Genomic DNA, 21,028 nt, shown 5'->3' with positions numbered 1-21,028 from the left:
GTATTTACTTTGGTGTTTACTCTGTCCTAGATACAGCCAGTGGGTGTCTCCACATTGGCTTCTCATTCCCTTTGACGCCGGCTCATCACTTCTTGAGCACGTTCTTACTTTATGGCACAATTAGAAGTTCCAACTTCATTGATCCTTAAACTTTCCCTGCCCTGGCCCTGGATTCAGACATCCTCCAAGAAGTCTCCCTGGTTCCATTTAGGAATGGAATTTGAAACCGAGATCTGGGCAGTTGTCCAAAATCTTGATGGCACAATGGAAAGCCCTTTTTGTGAACTCAAACCTGCTACTCACATGGAAAACAGGCTCACCGCTCCCCAATCCCTACCCCATCTACAAGGAGTGGATATCAGGAGAGGGGGCTCTTTTCTTCTCATCCTTTTTGTATACTTCTTTTCCGCCACTGTACCTGGCAGCCCATGCCTTCACATCCATACAATAATAGCAGCGCTAGTCAGGGATGCCCCAGCCACGTTCATGCAGGGATGGGAAAGTATCATCTGGCTAATCCTAACCCTGGCTCTTAGGGAAACCCAGGGACTGTCTCTGAGAGGAAAACTTGCTAGACCTTTTGCATTTCTTTTCGAATGAAGTCTCTTATTGGTATAATCTGCCCCACAACCTTCTGAAGGAGATGAACTGAATCACTGCTGCCTTGACCCTGTGGGTGGTGCCGTAGAAGTCTGCCATCCACGGTTGACCAGTTGCCCCAGCCCCTGGTTCCAGCTCTGATCCCCCTGTGCTCCTGCCCACACAGGCTGCCAAGCCTGGGGGTGCACATGAAGAGCCTGTGTCCTGGACCCCAGCCCCCAGCCCTCTTCCCCAGCCTTGGCGCAAACTCTCAGATGTTCTCTGTGCAACAAGAGTTGCATCCACAGAAATGCAACTCCGGAGGCCAAGAATGAGCCTCACGGTGATGTGCTCATTCTTTAAGGCCGTGATCTGCACATCTGCCTTTTCTTCCTTCTAATATTAGATTGACCAGCTCCCCGAGTGAGCAGGAGACCGAGGCCGTGGCCAGTACCGGCCTACTGGCTACTCTAGAGCCTTCCCTCCCTGGCGCAGCCTCTCCGGGAAGTTGAGGTTGGGCAAGAGAACCACATTGTCAGTTGCGGGTGGGGTAGATTTTAATGAACATGAAAATGATGAAGCTCATTCTTGGCATTTGTCCTTTGCATTTCCAAATCTACCATTAAACAAAAATCTCTATATCCAAACAGTTCAGAGGATACAAGTGTTGTGTAAACTTGTTCCTTAACAGAACTCTGTCATCTCTTAAAAAAAAACAAAAAAACAAAAAACAATGGCAGTATATTTTATTTAAAGCAAGATGAAATCATCTCTTTTGTACATTATTTCCCTTTGGATGAAAACAATCAAAAACAAACACAGATTAAGTCTTCCCAGTGCCCCTTCTCCCATCAGATGAAGTGTTCAGATTAAGTGTTCTGTCTTTTATAACCTCAGTAGGGAAACCTGTGGAACTTGTGTCTGATATTCTAGAGCTCATTTAAATCCACTATGTGTTTGAAATACAGCAATATGTGGAAACACTTATACAAACTGTGGTAACAGAGCCCGTTTTTTTCTTCCCCCAACACAGCTTTCCTTCTGCCAAGAAGTTTTCTGGCAGTTTTTAAAAGGTTCACTCCATTAAAAATGTTATAGACCAAATGGTTTTCCGATTGTCTTGACTGGGGGCACTGACTTAAGCCACAGGAGGAAAGGTTGCAGAAGTCAGGATGTCTCATTTATTTACATAGAGGATTGTTATTAATAGTCAGACACTCCTCTAGAGAACAGTTTATGTGTACAGCTCATAAAAAGGGAGTTGGATACAAAAGTAAAATGAGATAACACTGTTTGTTTTAGACAAAGGCTGTTCAAAGTGAGGAGCTGAGTTTCCAGTGCCTCTTGTGTTTGAGAATGTCGTGTTTTCCTGTTTATATGGTTGTTGGTGACACTGGTTCGCTTCAGGGCATTGCAGAGAACTTTATTAAAAGCTACACAACCACCAGTTTTTCTCTTGTGGTCTTTCTGACACGACATTCCTTTCATCTCACTTTGTTTCCAAAATATGTGTGTGCAGATATCCAGGGGGACACACCAAGTTATTGCTTCTAAAATAGACGTTCACCAAGTTTGATCATAACTGCTGCATTTGTGTTTTCTTTTGTCCCCATTCTAGAACAAGAAGCTCCTTTATGAGAAGATGAAGGGAGGACAGACACGAAAGCGGAGGGTAATGCGTGGCTGGCTGAGCTGTTGGTGCGATGCCTGGAGCTTTCCGAGTGTGACCCCTCAGTTGTCCGAAAGTAGCAGAAGCCTTTCACGGGCCATCCTGGGAGGGTGGAAGTGGGGCCCCATGGAACGAGGGCCACGCCCTTGGCTTCTGGCATGGCTTCCCCACGACTCGGCACATGGTTTCGAGTGGCGCGCTGTTGTGTGGTGATCCCGCCACCTCCATTGCATTTGCGAAATGAGTGTCACATCCGTCCCATGGGTGTGGGAATTCGAGGAGCATGTGAGGGTGTCTTTCCTTTGAGGGGCTCTGGGGCGCCAGGGGCAGCTGTGCACACATCTGCACCGATTCTATAAAAACAAAAGACAGAAACAAGGAAGTGCTTGCTGAACTGCAAGCTCCAGGCAATAATTTTGAAGGAATGTAGGGGCAAAGGATGAGATGAACAACCCTTGTTCCTCCTCCGTAGCTTTTTCTTCACCTAGCCCACCCCCCTTTTCCGGCCTTGGCACAAATTGATGTGAAACCCTCTCCATCTGTTACATTTGTTGGCTGACTGGTGTATCTGCTGCCGCTTCGTTATTTACCATCTCAGGGCCGTCCACGGTGGGACGTTGGTCTGGGTGTTGTGCATTGAGCCGCTAGGGTGTTGCCTCTTGTAAAGCTGAATGTCAAGTCTGCTTTGGGTTTACAATGCATTTAATGGCATGGAGACTGAATAAGTGATCAGTGAGTATTCTGACAACCCATTGGCGCCCTAGTGGACAGAACTGACTGGCCCCCTCCACCTTTCCTTCTCTGATCAGGTGGAGGAAAAAGTTAAAGTCCTGTGATTACATAGCAAAGTGCCATGTAGTAACCACATTAATTAAATAAACCAAACCACATACCCAAAGCCACGATTTCTTAAGAACAGCAAGTGCCTGGATCCTGGCAAAGTTTGGGAATCTGGACAGTAGTAGTTGTGGCCATTCTGCATGGTTTTGCCAAATCCAGGCAGAGTGCCTGAAGAGGTGTAGATTTTCTGGACGCAGCATTAATTCACGCAACAGAAAGTTCCAAGCCCCTGTGCTGCCTGACAATATACAGATGACACGTGGCCAGTTTTCTGTTTGAGAAGCAAAACTGTCTGGAAACAGATCTTCTTTGGGAAATTTAACAGGGTTATTAGGTTATTTTTTGGGGGGGGCGGTGATTACGGTTTCCAATGGCAATTGGTGACAGGAAGGATCTGAAGGGTGTAATGTGGTCTTGAGAGAACATCAAGAAATTCTATTTCAGGATCTGAGAATACACATACTTAACCGGTAGGATGGCTTGAGTATCTCCCCATGGCACAGCAAGAACATTTCCCAGTAAGACCAATGACCGACCCAAAATGAAAAACTTAGCATGAAGCTTTCATTGTCTCTACTTCCTGGCTCACCATTCCTTCTGCCCTGACTCGGCTAATGACTGTGGGTCAGGATTTAGGTCATCTTTCCATGAGACCAGTGATTACCAAAACTCAGAATTCTGGCAAGAACACATGTTATAAAGGATTGTACTTTGGCCTCAACTTCCTCCACGTAGGAAAGGCCTAGAATTTATGAAAATAAGGGTCATTTTGACCCAGTCGTATCAAGTTCTTCCTGTTCTCAGACATCTACAAAAACCCATGGTCATGCCATAAATCATGACCCTCTTGGGACTCAGGGGGAAACAGAACTTGCTTCCCCTGCCATCAGGCCTTAGGTGATGCTCCCACTGATTGAAGACTTTAATCACTTCCTCAAGTGCACCCATCACCAGGGCTTTCTCCAATGAAGCTCAGTATCTGCTCTGGGTTTCTAGAGGCTCCCAGTGGCTCTTCCAGTTATGAAATGGGGAAAAAAAAGTTCTCTCTGTAACCTAGCCAGTCTCTCTCACCTAGGAGAGAAGATACATATGTAAGTACCTTGAGTTCTTCAGAGGTAATTAAAATCAAGTATTATCATTCTTCATCTTAAGTATAGGATTCAATACTAATGAACAGTCATCAAAAAAGTTCAAGTGATTGCTCCTTTTGCATCCTCACTAATTTACTTCCCGTCCCCCCAAATATCTGTTATTTTCTACGTCTGGGAAAAAGGACTTGCTTCTCTGAAAGTCCGTTTACCCAGAGGGATTCTCCCCAAAGTTACAACAGACCCCTAGGTGGTTTTATGTAACTTTATGCATCTGCTCAAAATAACTGAATTCCACTTGCTTCGTGAGTAGAAAGTCAGTTCCCCTTTAAATGATCACCTTTGCAAACTTTAACCATTAAGATGATCAACGTTTTATTCCCATATTTAATAAATATGAAAATCTCATATCCTTTTTTAAGGTCTTACAATTTCCAGAGTAAATATTGTTACTACAAAACAATAAAGATATTTATGATATTGAGTACACTTTTTCAGTGCACACCTGAGTCACCTACCTGGAAATTTTAATGTGACTGTCTGCAGTAGGCCAGGCCATTCTAGTTGACAATCTCTGTGATAGAAAGCATTTTAGTTATTTTGAACATTTTAGAGATGCCTTTCCAGCACAGTGCTGTGTTTTCGTGACATGTCACCTTTCAGGTATGAGGACGCTGTACACTTTGTAATTCTCAGTTTGTAGTGCACTTTTGCTGGATGCATTGGGCCTTTCATGATTCATGCATTTAGCTGTCAGAATGTGGAAGGACATTTACAGAATCTCTCTTGGAGAATGCCCTGCTCACCCTTCAAAAGAGCCAAGGCATATTATGTCCCATTGTCGAGAGAGACCCACCTGTGAACTGTCTCTATCCATTCATGGAGACTTGGGATGGAGGATCATTTGTAGCAACAGCTTCTTTCTTATATTTCTGTTCAGTTATTGGAAGGTGACTTCAATAAACAAATATCTTCCAAAACTTTCGAAATTTTTTCTGCTTGCTAAATACTATGTTGTAAAGCTCCAATTACTAGTTCAAATCCAAACCTCAAAATGTGGATATGTATTAGAGAAGGAATGGAAAAACCTTGACTCATTCAGAATAGCAACAGATGAAAGATTTCAAAGTCTTGAGTCCAAAATAAAGGCACCTTGTATATCACTTACTTCTTTTCTTCCTTAGCTTTTGAACTTGACTGAGGGAAGGTAGAAATGACTGCTAGGTCACTGATGAATCCTCTTTAGGTAGAATACCACCAGCATGGAGGAATCAATACACCAACAGGATGTCCTGTGATGTGCCAACAGATGCTAACTCCGACATTTCACCTTCTTTAGAACGTTCTTATTAAATAATTTAATGCATTTCACATTCTCTCTCCCACTAAATAAGGCCATAGAATAAAAATTTTATTTCATATGGGGCTTGGTATCTAAGTTCATAGTGAGAATTTGTTAGCTGGTTCACTCCAAAACTTCGTACCAAAGAACTAACTCTTTGGTTGTGTGAAAGACACAATTAGACACATCTGCCAGTTGAACAGTGTTTCTTAGGCCACTGAGATATTGAAGATGCGCTGGAATAATCATTCGGTAGGTGCACTGTTACCTTGTTTTTAATCCAATGGACCAGAAACCATTAGTACTTGTGACTTTTCTTTTGTGAGATGTCTGTGTCAGGTACTCAGGTATAATACCAAACCCTATTTTCTTTTTCAGAGTATCAATCCATATCTACAAGGACAGAGACTGGACAACGTTGTCGCCAAGAAGTCAGTCCCCCATTTTTCAGATGAGGATAAGGACCCAGAGTAAAGTGAAGATGCTGGGTAGAAACCCACACCGCCCGTGAGGCCTCAGTACTGCTTATGTGCACGTGTTATTAGAGCCCCTGTGAATGGTAGCATGTTTCTAATTTAGACTAGTATGGATGAAAAGCAGCTGTATTTTGATACTGCATTGTCCTTCACACTGATAGCTCTGCTTTCTACTAAATTAGAATAAGAGCTCTTTTCTTTTTAAATGTGGGTCTGCAACGGGCATTAAAATTAAGGTGTATATATCAACAACAGTAAAAAGCAAGACTATGAATGAAATGTCCTCAGATTTCTTGCAATTTAAAATGGTGTTTTGGGCGGCACTGTTTTGGCCAAGTCTGTAAAGAGCTGGCATTTGATTTTGATTATGTAGTTCACCCAGCCCTTGGGCATTGTTACACATCAATAAAGAAGATTGTATTCAAGAGGAGGAGTGGACGCATTTCACTTGGCTACATCTTAATAAATGTGTGCAAGCATTGGTGTGTGAAGCTCTTTTATTATAAAAACAATAGATCATTATAAAAACTATTTGCTTACTAGAACTCACAACACGATCTTGATCTTAACACTAATACTGTGATGTAAGTAAGTGGGGGGCTGGTATTATTATCCCCATTTTACAGATGGTGGGACTGAGACTCCTGGCTTCCACAAAAATCTAGAAGTGGGACAGGCAGTACATGATGACCGAGATCTTTTTGACTTTGAGTTACTGTGTTTATTCAGCAAATATTTTGGTTTCTAACACATGCCAGGCACAGGGCCAGGCTCTGTGGGTGCATCGGGGGCTCAGACTGACCCCAACCATTTCCTCAGGCAGCAGAGTATACAATCCGGGTCGTAAAGCATCTCTCTGATCACAGAATAGGTCGGTCAGCGACACTCCGCTTTTAAAGTTTAGAGCTACAGATATAGGCATACTCTCCTACCTGTTTCTGAAAAGATGTGCAATTTTCAGTCAGCTAAGTCCTCCCAAGTCATAAAGTCAAATTAGTGGAAGGCGGGCAGGATTCAGTTCACTGCTGAGGTTATTTATTTCCATGCTTTTTACAACTCTTCACCGNTAAGTCCTCCCAAGTCATAAAGTCAAATAAGTGGAAGGCGGGCAGGATTCAGTTCACTGCTGAGGTTATTTCCATGCTTTTTACAACTCTTCACCATAAAGAAGACAACAGTTTCAGGCTTTGATATCATTGGCCTTGATTTCCTGATCTATTACAAAAGGGAGACAGCAGTGAGAAAGCATTGAGGGAGAAAGATCATTCTTGGTTTTAATTTTAATGAGTGCACATTTACCTAAAAAACAGCTTGACCATTTTAGTTAACACAGGAGTCTGTTGTTATCACTTTTATAAAAAGCCAGAAAGGTATTGGCATGTGTTTTCATAGCAGGAGACACTTTTTCTAGAGAGCATCAGCAGGCAGCTTCGCCATATTTCATAGCACGGTTTCAGCAGCACCCTCGCCACCTGATTCCAAAAGATAGTTCCCTTGTGTTCTAGAGCCATACGGAGCTGAGAGGGCTTGTCCTATGAATCTTGTGTTTTGTGGGCATCTAGTTACTTTTCATTCCAGTTTTAACTCTTAGAAAAAACAAACGATATCTCTTTTTCTGAGCTTGGACAGAAGGAAGGAAAAATGGCTAACAGCAGATGTTTCGAGGTCCTGAGGAAAGAAGTGTAGGCAGAGCAGGAGGAGATAAGGTCAGTGCCTGTGTTTGGCCTGTTTGTTTGCCCTGAGATGCCTCCTTTGCCCTCCCCTGCTGTTCTCTGAGTGGCAGACTGGGTTTCCGAGGCTCTCTGGTCAGCTGACCTCTGCATTTAATATGAGGTCACTGAGAGGAGAGTGGAAGTAGATGGCAGAAAACAAGGCATTTTGTTTTCTCTCTCAGGAGCTGCATCTTCTCTTAAGGGCCCATCTCCTGCTAGGGGAGCATGGATCCAGTCATCTGGCCTCTTCCCTGTGTCCCTGAAACCCAAGGAGGCCATGGCCTCTGCCATATTGTTAATCTCTGGGTTATTTCACCCACCCCAGTAGGGCTTCCTGACTCTTCCATCACCCGTGTAACCATTTTCTATATTAAATTCCTTCTGTTAGAAATCTTTAGAGTGTTCTCTGTTTTCCTTATTGGACCTTGACTGATTGATAGGATCATCCACCAGGGGAATCAAGAATTAAGCACTATGAGAAAAATGTAGAACAACCAATGTGGGGAACAGAGCATGGTGCTTCTTGATCTTTAGTGTAAATATGATTTATGGTTAAAAATGCACACTCTGCTACAGTAGGTCCAGGGTAGGCCTCAGGTTTTGGCATTTCTTATAAGGTGATGCTGACGTCACCGGTCCATGAACAGCATCTGAGTAGCACAGAAAGAGAGGGTTAGGAAAAGATGAATGGAAAATGGGGGAACTGTACTGACACCAACTTAGTCTGAATTTGTAAGGACCCTGTCAGCATTGTTTGGTGACCTTATCCAGCCACTCTCAGCACCTTGGGAGGAAAAGCAGAGAGGACAGAGAAGGAAGTCACATCAACAAGTCAAAGATCCTAAAACATCAGAGAGAGCAACACTGAGATGTCCCATTCAAGATCTGACCCTTTGTTACGGGTCGAGCCAAGACCAGTGATCTGAGAAGTCAAAAGAATGTAGGAAATGATGTGGACCAAAATAAAGTCAAGGAATTGGCAGTTAGGGGGGATGATGAGGTTGGATTTTTGACAAAGGAAAATTTTCAAGTGACAATAAGTGATGATTCAGTGGGGACAACTACAAAAAGTAGTCAGAATTGAGTGGAGCTACAGATCAATGGCCTTAGAGAAGTAGGAAAACCATGAGGTCAGGGAACAAAAGGCAGAATCACCTGTATGGAAGGTAAAGTCTTCAAGTTAGAGGGAAAGGTCAGGGTAACAAGATGCTGTACAAAGTCAGAGCTGTACCACAAGCTTGTTGAGTACAGGGTAAAACTGAGAGCCAGCATATTCTGACACTAACTGGAATGCTATGAGCCTATGCATTTTTTTTTCTTCTTACAAAGTTCTGGATTCTCAAAGGGATCTGTGACTCTCGAAAGTTTAGAAATCACTGTTGAGAATAGCAGTGTGAACCATGTTGGCAGTCACTAAGGAATATAAAAGTTTGTTATGAAGCGTCCTTGACAAAGAAAGAAGAGGACAGAAAAACTTTTCACATGTAGATTTCAAAAAGAGATCTATCAGGGCGCCTGGGTGGCTTAGTCGGTTAAGCGTCCAACTTTCGCTTAGGTCATGATCTCACGGTTCACGGGTTCAAGCCCCACGTCGGGCTCTGTGCTGACTGCCAGCTCAGAGCCTGGAGCCTGTTTCAGTCTGTGACTCCCTCTCTCTCTGACCCTCCCCTGCTCACGCTGCCTCTCTCTCTCCCCTAAGAAATAAATTAAAAAAAAAATTAAAAAAAAAAAAAAGATCTATCTTTGTGGCCAACCATGATCAATGGCTTCAAAAAACCAAGAGTTGATTCCTGATGGGTAGATCAGACCAGCAGCACCTGAACCCACTGGTCAATCAGATCAAAAAGAGGTGGATATTATGTGCCTTCTGGTGTGATTAATAAGAAACAATGTCAAGGAAATATTCTTGCCAAAACAATCTAACCTGAGCCTCTAGGTTTAACTCCCTGCTAACAGCAAGCACAGGGAGGAAAGAAACGTTAAACACACTGCTGAGAAGCAATCACCACAATCTAGAATGGGGAAACTATAGGACAAGTGACCTAGCAGTTTTCAATAAATAAATGGCAGGAACTGAAAACAAAGAGGTGGGAACTGTTTAGGTTTTTAAAAAATATGTATTTATTTATTTATATTGAGAGAGCAAAAGAGCACATGTGCACAGGAAGGGGCAGAGAGAGAGAAGCAGAGAATCCCAAGCAGGCTTTGTGCTGTCAGTGCAGAGCCCAACTCAGAGCTCGAACTCATGAACCGTGAGATCATGACCCCACTGTTTTAGATCTTAAAAGACTTAAAAGACAAAACAAACTAAATACGATGTGTCTTATTTGTATCTTGACTCAAACAAATTAAAAAAAACATTGAGGAGACAATTGACTAATGACTGGCTGGATATTTGGTTTATTTAAGTGTTACGTGGTATGATGGCTATATTTTCTAAAAAGAATTCTTATTTCTTAGGGATAAATACTGAGTTATTTATAGATAAAGTGGGAAGATGTCGTGGAGTTTCTTTAAAATAACCCAATGATGATGGGAGGGGTATTGGGGGTATAGATCAATCAAGATTGGCCCTAAATTGATCATTGTTAAAGCTGGGTCATGGGCACATGGGGATTTGTTGTACTTCTATCTCTAAATTTCTGATTATTCTACAATACGACCACAATTCATAGTTTAAGAGTAGATTATGTATGGTGAGCACTGACCTAGAAATAACAACATAGGACAAGGTATAACGCTTTACTGGATAAGGTTATGGAAAAGGTTAGGAAGCAAAAAGGAAGATTAATGAAGAGAATTTCCCTGGAGTACTGAGAAGGGACATAGCAAAGGATTCCACAGAAGAGAGAATCTGGTGATAGTGGTGGTGATGGGTCAGAGTTCCTGGGAGGAGAAGGGATTCTCATAGAAGGAGAAAGGTGTCTTGAAACAGTAAAGAAGGGGGACCTTCATAAGACTGATCGATGCAAAAAGGCTATTTCTTTCTGGGAGAGTCTGGGATGTATCTACAGAAGAAACACACCAATTTTCCTGGGAGCTAGAAGGGTTATTAACTCACCCCTGGGGTCTGCTTTTCTGCAATGCTCTAGCCAAGGATCTTTGACACCAGCAAGGTTGTTTATATTTCTCCCCGCCACCTATCCACCACACACACACACACACACACACACACACACACACACACACACACCCCTAAAGAAGACAAAAGAAAGAAGAAAAAGAATACTGACATACTCAGCAGGGTGGCCAGAATGTAAAGCAAATTTGCTAGCACCATCAGCCGTTAGTCATGACTGAACTCCCGCTGTGGGCACAGCCAGCTGGAGGCCCTGGGGACCAGTTACACAGCATGAGGAACGACACACAGCCCTACCACTGGAGGCATTTACATTGGGAACTTACTAGAAGAGAATTTCCTCCATTCTTGCTTCCGGGAGAGAGAGAGTAGACCTTTCTTATTTACCCAGCTAGATACAAAAGGCACCAGAACCATTCTTTCCTCCTCCCCCTTCCTTTGAAACCTTTCAGAGATACCAAGCTTCACTGAGAAATGTCACAGATAACAGCCATAGCCCGAGGCATGGGGCCCAGGACCAGAAGTCCAGTTCTGTATCTGCCACAGCATCACACAGTGATCACTAAGGTGCCACTGCCTTGGCTCAGGGGGACAAGGGAGCCAAGAAAACAGAAATATTTATTTAAAACAGCAAATGTCTGGTAGATAGTCTGCTAGAGAAAGTCAGTCCTCCAGGGAGGACTGTGGAGCAGATGCCAGAATCCTCAGGGGGTGATGGGTGAGGGAAGGGTGCAGTTAACCATCACAGTTACTACTTGGCTAGAGGGCATGTGCAGAAAAGAAAGAAAAAATAGTTAAGTGGTGTGGGTTGAAAATGGTTGAGAAGCACTGTTCTGGTGCTTCTTCATTAAATGACTTGTAGAAAACACTGATGTAGGTATGAGTGTGCAGGGAGAGAAGCACCACCAAGAGATGGGAAGGTGGCAGCAATAAAGCTAAACCAATGAAGCTGATGCAGTGTGCAAAGGTCCATATTTCGGGGGTGGCGTTGTGAGCCAGATGGAGTGGTAAATAAAGACAATGGAGGCCGAGGTTGCCGAGCCAGGGTAGGGTTGGGCAGGAAGTTGTAGGAGCTTCTGTTCAAAGCCTAGTTCATTCCACATCTGTGAAAGCCCCCATTTCTAGACACAATGATCTCATTATTACCACAAAATTAAAGCAACATGAAATACAATAGTTATTGCTTTTTCTCTGACACCCAAGGACTGCAGGAGCAGTTTAGTGAAATCTTACCGGGAGCCCTATTCTACTGACGGTGCTGGGAATCAGCAGACATGTACTTTGAGGAGGGAAAGACTATCCATGAGAGCATCCAAATGGCAAGGAGCACCTGATGGGCTGCTGTGTTCCTCCTCTCTGTGCAATCAACATAAATACGTGTCTTTTATGTTTTCAATCATTATTGAAGTATATACCTGGCAGGTGGTCCAGAATCTCCTTTCTTAGGGCTCCTGCAAACAATTGTTTAAGAACCCCAGAAAACATCAGTCTGGAGTGGGGGAGCAAGGATTGCTTAAGCACTGTCAGTCATGCAGGCATTTTTTTAATGTTTATTTTTGAGAGACAGAGAGAGCGAGCGCGTGCGTGCACAAGCAGGGGAGGGGCAGAGAGAGAGGGAGACACAGAATCAGAAGCAGGCTCCAGGCTCTGAGCTGTCAGCACAGAGCCCAATGTGGGTCTCAAACTCACAAACTGCGAGATCGTGACCCGAGCTGGAGTTGGATGCCTAACCAACTGAACCACCCAGGCGCCTCTATTCTCAGTGTGATTTATAAGTGGCTCTTAAATCTATACATTCCATCAGGCTTAATTCTGGGAGAATATGAACTTCAATGTAATGGGAAGATCTTGTTCCCAGCAATTTTCACCTAGATATACAGTGGGGTCAGAGATCATTCTTTCCCCCAAATCAAGTAGTGTTGACTCTCTTACCACTCTCCTCTGTGATATGAGGCCTCACACTTCCAGTCTCTGTAAAAGAGCATAATAATAAGAGTTACTATATATGCAGAGCAAGTTTTATATATGTGATTCATTTAGTTCTCCCTCCTCACATTTTTTCCATGAAGCAACTGAAGCTAAGAGGTTCCCTGACTTAACCAAGACTCCACAAGTAGTAAGTGGCAGAGCTGGAACTTGAGGTCAGACACCCTGGACCCTCTTCCCCCATACACACTGCTACCTGACACTCCTTTGCTTATTATGTGTCTGCCTCAGTCTACTGGATTATAAACTCTACTGGATTATGGCCTCAAAGATGAGGCCATGGATTGTGCCTCATTTTTCTTTCTATCCTGGTACTTTGCTTAGGGCCTGACGAAAGCAATAGTTTCTGAATGAATGAACTCTGTGGGATGTTTTTAAAAAGTTATAAAAACATAAGAGAGGGGAAGCAAAAATAATATAAAAACAGAGAGGGGAACAAAACATAAGAGAGTCTCAAATATAGAGAACAACAAAGGGTTATTGGAGGGGTTGCGGGAGGGGGGATGGGCTAAACGGGTAAGGGACATTAAGGGATCTACTCCTGAAATCATTGTTGCACTATATGCTAACTAACTTGGATGTAAATTAAAAAATAAATCATAAAAACAATAAAAAATAAAGAAGTCATAAAAGGTTGATTGCCCAGACTATGCATAAAGAAGGAAGGTGGGTATTATTACCTCTTGCTTGGGTAGGGTTGACAGATTGGCGTTCAGTTGTATATATGATTCTCAAGTCCTTTTAACACCAGCCAGTAGAGCTTCTCCCCTCTTTCCTGAGTTACTGCCCAAATGGCAGCAGTTAAGATGTGTCAGAACACAGAATTCTAGCCAAATACCTCAATTTGCTGCACTTCAGGGATAGCTGTGCATAACCTATTTATTAGAGAACTAGACCAGACCACTGTAGTGGTCCTGCTTACCTTGAGAGCAAATCTGTGGGCAGCTTCAGCATTGGGTTACATCATAGGCTTTCATCTGCTAGTGAGCCTCTGACCATGGGAACATCCCAAAAGCATGTAGGGAGCACACAGGGCATATGCCGCCTGTAACTCTATCAAGTGCTCTGGCAAAAGCTTTGGGAATTAGAACGAAGTGACTTTGGGAAACATTGGCCAGTCAATGGGAAGCTTGTTTAGAGCCCAGGAAGGTGGCCCCAAGGAAGAATCAGTGAGGGGGTTCAGTTCCGTCCCTCCTCAAAAAAAATTTGCAGGACATTCACGAGATCCACTGAAAGCCAGACCTATTTTAAGAGGCACATCGCTTGAAAAAGTAACATTCCTTGAAGCCTGGGGTTTTCCAGCAGCCTAAACACGGCAAGATTTGAGGTGCTGGCATTTTGCATTCTTAACTTCCTGTTTCTAAAGGAAAAGAGAGACTCTACCAAGACTTTGTGGCTGTCAGGCTGTTCTCTCCAAACAGTCTGGTGACTTCATTGTGGATGAATCAGAAACATATGGATTAAATTTCCTCCTAAAATACACTTTGGTTTGGCAATTAAAAGAAAATGTGTACAATATAGCAGATTTGGTGGCCACCAGCCCTGCAAGAAGGGGGTGGCCAACATTATCATAACTATTTATTGAAAGAAAACTTGATTGCTAATGGACACAGAAGAAACCATGGCAATAACTGGCAAGAGATTTTTGGATGGCGGATCTTGGCTGCTGAAGCTTGTAAGCAAAGACAGGGTGTTTACAAAGATTCTAGTGGAAATGTGCTCTTGAATTTGGATTTAGAAACATTGACTTAGAAGTTATAAAGAAAGATTCTTTTAGGAAAAGAGGTACTACAGATTGGAATGAGATAGACCTAAAAGCTCATCCTAACAGACTGAATGTTCTATCGTTTGATGAATTTAATATGGCAGAAGAGCTTGTCAATAAGCAGAAACCAATGGAAACCAAAAATGTATACACAGGAAACATAAAAATGTTTGTAATAGTTCTTAGCTGAGGCAATTGAACACATGAAGGGTGAGAAACATTTTAATAAACCAATTTGGCAATTATAGCAATTTAACCACAAGCAGGGCATCCTTGGAATTTTTCATTTTTCAGCATCCCTTTCCTTGGTAGGCCTCATCACAATACCATTCATTTAATCATTCATTTATTCTTTTGCTAGCAACTTACCTATTCAAGATGCCAAATACTGAGCCGTGCTCTGGGATTTGGGTGTCTCACACAAAGATGTCCAAGACACAGACTCTTCCATCATGTAGTTTGTAGCAGAATACATAAATAAATCTGTAGCTATCTGTAGGCAAATTGTTATCTACTTGATCCTGTACCATCACAGTTTAGCCGATTTCAGTGCAAGAAACAAATTCTTTGCTCTGGATATTCCAGATGAAAGTGATTTAATACAAGGAATTGGGTGCTTACAAAATTATTTGAAGATGGGGCAGAGCAAGAGGCAGGGACCCACAGCTGGGCTTAACTGTCTCCAACATAGTTGGGATTCATCAGAGATCAGGGGACGTTGGCTGATCACACTGCTAGGACCAATGTATGACACCCCAAAGCCGTGGTCTTGACAGGAATGCTGATTTTGCTTGCAGCTACTGTCTCTCATAGCAGAAACATCAGCGGAAAAAAAGGTTTTCTCTTTTGCCTTCTGTCTTCGTAATTTTGTGGGGGTGTATTTATTTGGTGTTTTATTGTGCTTCCAGAATCCTAGTTGCCAGGGAATCAGCTAATGTAATATTTAGCTTTCTAGCCCCTGTAACACAAAAACGAACAGAGAAATTGATGGAAGTAAATATTGTGTGCCAGCTGACCACGTCCAAGATTTAAAGTACTTACCACAGTGGTGACATATGACAAGGTTTTGAATGTTAACTATGATTACGATAGATACACTAATCTAAACCAGCATTCATAAACTATTATTCTGAGGAGTGAAGGTAGTCATCATTTCATAGCCTATTTCCCTTCTCCACTTTGTCTAAACCATATAATCAGGAAATTTATATTTTCCATATCTGAAGCACAGGTAAACTGAGTGCTCTGTTAAAGGTCTAGTATCATTGTTCTGATCTCAGTTCACCAATGCAGCATTTTTAAATTTTTTTAAATGTTTTATTTATTTCTGAGAGAGAGACAGCATGAGTAAGGGAGGGTCACAGAGAGAGGGAGACACAGAATCTGAAACAGACTCCAGGCTCTGAGCTGGCTGTCAGCACAGAGCCCGACGCGGGGCTTGAACCCACAAACCGTGAGGTTATGACCTGAGCCAAAGTCGAGCGCTCAACCGACGGAGCCACCCAGGCACCTGTTTTTTATTTTTTAATGTTTATTTATTTTTGAGAGACAGACAGAGCCTGCACATGAGTGGGAAAGGGGCAGCGAAAGAGGGAAACAGAAGGTTTGAAGCAGGCGCTGCACTGACAACACCAAGCCCAACGTGGGGCTTGAACTCACATACGGCGAGATCATGATCTGAGCAGAAATAAGACACTTTAACTAACTGAGCCACCCAGGACCCCCACTAACACACCATTTGATAAAGGCTCCAAAGAGAAAGTGTGGTAAAATGGTAGATGGTAGAATTTCAGAGGTTACTCTTTTCAAAAAAGAAAAGAAAAGAAACCATCTTATTTGATGCAATAAAGTATGTTCTAAAGAAAATAAGTAATTATAGCAAGGATGTAAATACAACTCCAGCATTATCAACAGTATTGACATGGGACCATTTCCCCCCTCATGTACAGTGGCATGAACAAAAAGATGAAGATGGGGGTAGTTTTTGGTTTAGGGTTTTTTTTTTTTTTTTTTTTTTTCGTTTTTCCTTTTTTTTTGGTTTTTTTTTTGATAGACAGATACACTCACTCTTTCTATCCCTTTGGTTTAAATAATACAGTAGGGGCGCCTGGCTAGCTCAGTTGGTAGAGCATGTGACTCTNCAGTTTCTCTCTATACTTTGGCTTTTTATTGTTGGGGCTTTTTGAATTGGGCTTTTAGCTGATTTGCCCTGTACAGCTTTTGGAAGCTTTCAGATTGGATGATGCTATTTTACAGTGTCTGATGGGGCCTAATGCATCATATTTAGACGGCACCAGTTATTCACTAAGGTCACGTTACTTTGCAACTAGTCAATCATATCCCAGAGAATTCTCAGAGAGGTTGGCGTTAGAGAGAGGGAGGTATTTTTACTGTAACAGCAGATGAACTTAAGAGAGTGAAAGGGACCAGTGGAAGGGCCAGAAAGACAATGGACAGATGCCCCAACAGCCTATTTCTCCCCACCCCCCCTTCAACAACACATGAGAAATTTTTCCCAATCACTTTTTACATATGCCTTGACTGTTGATTCATCAAAGATGTCTTCAATGGATTCACAACTCAAACCACATTGCAGTGTTTTTTTTTTAAATAAAGAAAAGGATTGAAAATGTAAATATAGTATTTCTTCTATTTTTACAAATGAATGCGTTCAATACAAAACACTGTCAGCAGCTAATACTAGGTTTGTTAATATGCTCAGATCAACTAGCTACACAGGCAAAACTGTAACGTTCCCAAATGAAATATGATCAAACGCTTTCACATGCAGTTTGCCTTCTTCCTCCACTTCTTAGCAGAAAGAGCTTTTTTGGATACATTTTGTCAACACTGAACAGAGTAAACAGCTCTTTCAAGAGACGGGAGTGTTTTCCTTCTGATTCATTGTGGATGCCTTCAAGAGTATTTCCTTTTAAGTTAAAGCATTTTACAAATTCCTTCTACTGAATCAATTTACATACTTTTATCACCACTATTTTTTAGTAAGTAACTTTTCTTACTGAAAATTCATTTCACTGTATCCCAACCTTTCTGTGATGCTTGGAGAAAAGAAGCAGAGTTCATTTAAAACACTCTTGTTTATGATGGATGAAACCACAAACTTTTTGTGATGTTAACCCGCTCAGAGAAAGAGAATCTGAACTTCAGAGTATTTTGTGTTTGGAGAGAAGGCACACCAAGGAGAATGGGCTCATTTCAATTCAATATATTATAGGAAGGAAAAGATCAAGGAAGAGCTGGTCTTAAAACTGTCAAAATATGAGAATTTGATGGGAAGAAAGAAGGAAAACAGAGCAGTTGGAAATGCAAAGATAAAAGAGTTGGATCCAGACATGTCTATGTAATTTCCCAGAAATGGAAACTGTACTGGCAATTTGGAAAGAGATATCGAGAAACAATATGCATTAAATGTTGAATGTTTCTTGTAGCATTGAACTTGGAAGGCTCTTAGAACACATGGCATGATGGTCTCGTGACTCATCTACATATGGCCTTATGCTTGGTGACCAACAAAAGGAGAAACCAAGTTTCATAAGGAATTAAACACAGAAGAGGAAGCTAAACACTATTTCAGAAAAAGACTCTGGGGAGCTTCTGGTCACCAGCGGAGTATTAACTAACTCCGCCTATTAAATACACATGAGTTAGAGTAAACAACTCTATTATATATGTGTCATTTCTTCTGTTTTCTTGATGGTCCAACAACTGACTTCTCTAAAGTTGCTTAGGTAGTTAGCTGGTGGTTGAGTTTAGGTGTGAATAGAATTCTTTCCACACCACCAGTGATTCCCAATCCTGGCTACTTGTCAGAATTATCTCCAGGGCTTTGTGAAAATACAGATTCTTGGGCCCAAGCCCAGGAAATTCTGGTTCAGTAGTCTAGAGAAAGCACTGAGAATCAAATATTTCTTAAGTTCTTCCGGAGACTCTGATACATGGTCCTCTGGTGGGAAACAATGGCCGCAACTGCAAGCAGCTAGTGCGAGAATGGGTGAAGATAAGGGGCCAGGAGAGAAGGAGGTTGAACAGAGGAACAGAAGAAACTCTGCTTCCTTGGGACCAGCCTGCAAAACGACACCAGCCACAGCAAATCTCTGAAAATCCTCCCAGATCTGAAAAACTGCTTTGGCATCACCTGCATTTATTTCTAAGGATCCAGACCTTCCTAACCAGCCTGCCCCCTCCTAGATGGCCATGACAGACTTCCATGTGGTTTGAAGCTGTGCTTTCAGAAGCCACAGCAACCATGATAAAATGCCTCTGCCACACCATGTATCCTCCAAGATGAATTATGATGAGATATTTAGGTTTCCATCAATTAATAATAATAATAATAATAATAATAATAATAGAGGCATTTGGACCTATGGATGCCCTGAATATGGACTTGGCTAATTATGTGATTCTNATGTGCATCATTTCTGACCACATACACAAATATTCTTTCTTTTATTCAATATCGCCTTTGTATTTTGTGCTCTATTTCAACAGGCTGAGACAACGAAAATATCTGTCTACAAGTCTTTAAGATCTCTCAGAAGCACAAGGGGAACAGTGCATTATTAATTTCTCATGAAACTTTATCATGGTATTTTCTTAGCAGAGTGGATACTATCTTATTTGGCAGACCATGAAACTTACTCACCTCTCTGGGGTCTTTGGAATGTGGTCTCATGATTGATATTACAAGGGAAGCTACCAGGGATGCGGTGGAAGTTCCAAGAGCGAGTCTGTGCCGTTATTACTGGCTGTTCCTTGATGAGTGGGGCATGCACAGAGCACGGGGATGTGTTCTCTGGTTCTGCAACAAAACTAAAGACAGAGGTTCTTCTGGAAGACTCAGATCCGGAGCCCCGCCATGGTCATTTGCCCAGTGAGTTCCAGTCCCAGTGTGGAAATAAGAAGCAGGGACCAGGAAAGTGGGAGGTAGAGCAAGGTTTGTACCATGAAGGAAAGTGATAACAATTCTGCATTTTTATCGATTCACCCAACAAATGTTTGTGAACATCTGCTATATTGCAAGCCCCGTGCTGGAGGCCGCGGGGACAGTGCACCAGACGGAGATGGCTCCTACCCCACAGAACTTGCAGGCATGTGGGGGAAACAGGAGATCACAAAGCCAACAAAAAAACCGAGTCATTTCAAAGTTTTGTAAGAGCTAGGGAGAAAGGGTTTTAGGCGAGGGAGGGACATGATCTCATATGTGACTTAATAAGTTTCGTCCAGGGGAGCCTGGGGGGCTGTCGGTTGAATAGTCTGATTCTTGGTTTCGGCTCAGGTTGTGATCTCGTGGTTCATGAGTCTGAGCGCCATGTTGAACTATGAGCCTGCTCGGGATTCTCTCTCTCTCTCCCTCTCTCTCTGCCCCACCACTGCTCATGCGCACACTCTCTCTCTCAAAATAAAGACAAAGGAAGTTTAGTCCAGCAGCTGTGTACCAACATCAGTGGGTCTGAAGAGGCCACTGTAGCTGTCCAGATGGGAAATGACAGGGACCCGGCCTGGAAGGGCAGCAGTGAAGGGATGAGACAGACCGGGGTACCTGAACTGCCGCCACCAGCAGCCGTGCTGTGGATGGACTCTAGCACTTGCTCCTTCGGATGCAGCTCCCACACGCGATGGGATAAACAGAAGCCTGAGGGGGAAGCAGTGAGGAGATTTGGAGCACTTTCACTGTGATTCAACTGAGCCTCCTTTACCGTAAGCAAAATCCCTGCTCCACAAACACCTACCGAGTATCTTGTCTGTCGAGGGTACTGCGCTAGATCCACGGAGAGCTCAAGGACGAGGAAAGAAATGGTGGCCAGCACTCATGCAGCCTACCTTCCCTGAAGAAGAAATGTCAACTATACATGTAACTAAAATAAAGCAAAAAATAGGACAAGAATCATGGAAAATCCTGACGGGACTTGAAGTACGAGGAAGGATTCAACAAGAAGTGAGGGGACAGGGGCCCCAAGCGGAGCGAGCAGGTGGAGCAAAGACGTGGGGGTGGGAATCTGGGGTCTGTGCTCAGGGACCAGTCTGTGTGGCTCAAGTGCTGGATTTGCAGAGAGTTGGGCTGAGGGGACACTGACCGTTCCACCTCCTGCTCCTTTCACATCCTTTGCCATATTTGTGAAACGTTGTATCTGTATCAAATATTTCTATCAAAAGCAAACTCTCACTTTGAAATTCTTCTTCTTAAGAAAAAATGAAATTCATCGTAGCAGCAAGATTCTTCCCCCTAGGTTGATAGCACAGAGCTCACGCTGTAATAAGTGCTATCAAAACAGCTGCTTAGGATGACAGAGCTAAACCTTAGGTACCTATTAGGAGAAGCTGCTGATTTCTGAAATAATTTGTCTTTCTCATTTAAAAGGATTGATTCCTTCCCTTCCCTTCTCCTGCCCTGCCTTTCTTCTCTCCTTCCCTCTCTTCCTTTCAAGGAATACTGGAGACATATCAAGGAGCTCAGGCTAACGTCCTAAA

The 21,028-nt window shown here is 42.8% G+C and overlaps 1 protein-coding gene and 2 long non-coding RNA genes across 4 annotated transcripts in view; 1 reads left to right on the top strand and 2 right to left on the bottom strand.

Moving 5' to 3' along the window:
* The window catches only part of SCG5 (secretogranin V), a 56,015-nt gene extending 49,542 nt beyond the window's left edge, over positions 1–6,473 (top strand). For both annotated transcript variants that reach the window (XM_077771640.1, XM_077771639.1), the window contains exons 5-6: positions 2,198–2,251; positions 5,897–6,473. In XM_077771640.1, coding sequence (XP_077627766.1) covers positions 2,198–2,251; positions 5,897–5,992 — 150 coding nt within the window. In that variant the 3' untranslated portion in view covers positions 5,993–6,473. The remainder of the gene's footprint in view (positions 1–2,197; positions 2,252–5,896) is intronic.
* LOC144237929 (uncharacterized) lies at positions 1,309–7,040 on the bottom strand. The gene is made up of 2 exons (XR_013336964.1): positions 6,927–7,040; positions 1,309–2,601 (listed from the first exon to the last, which is right to left on the bottom strand). It is a non-coding gene; the product is annotated as an uncharacterized LOC144237929 (long non-coding RNA).
* A 25-nt stretch (positions 7,041–7,065) lies between these two features.
* On the bottom strand, positions 7,066–20,443 carry LOC144237926 (uncharacterized). Its single transcript, XR_013336962.1, has 6 exons — positions 20,290–20,443; positions 20,100–20,192; positions 19,203–19,369; positions 14,906–15,494; positions 12,718–12,756; positions 7,066–7,209 (listed from the first exon to the last, which is right to left on the bottom strand). It is a non-coding gene; the product is annotated as an uncharacterized LOC144237926 (long non-coding RNA).
* Between the last annotated feature and the right edge of the window lie 585 nt (positions 20,444–21,028).

This window comes from Crocuta crocuta, unplaced genomic scaffold (genome assembly GCF_008692635.1).
Source record: "Crocuta crocuta isolate KB4526 unplaced genomic scaffold, BGI_CrCroc_1.0 scaffold156, whole genome shotgun sequence".
In the NCBI taxonomy this organism is placed as follows: Eukaryota; Metazoa; Chordata; class Mammalia; order Carnivora; family Hyaenidae; genus Crocuta; species Crocuta crocuta.
The sequence above is the reverse complement of the archived record's forward strand: the minus strand, read 5'-3'. Positions and strand labels throughout refer to the sequence as shown.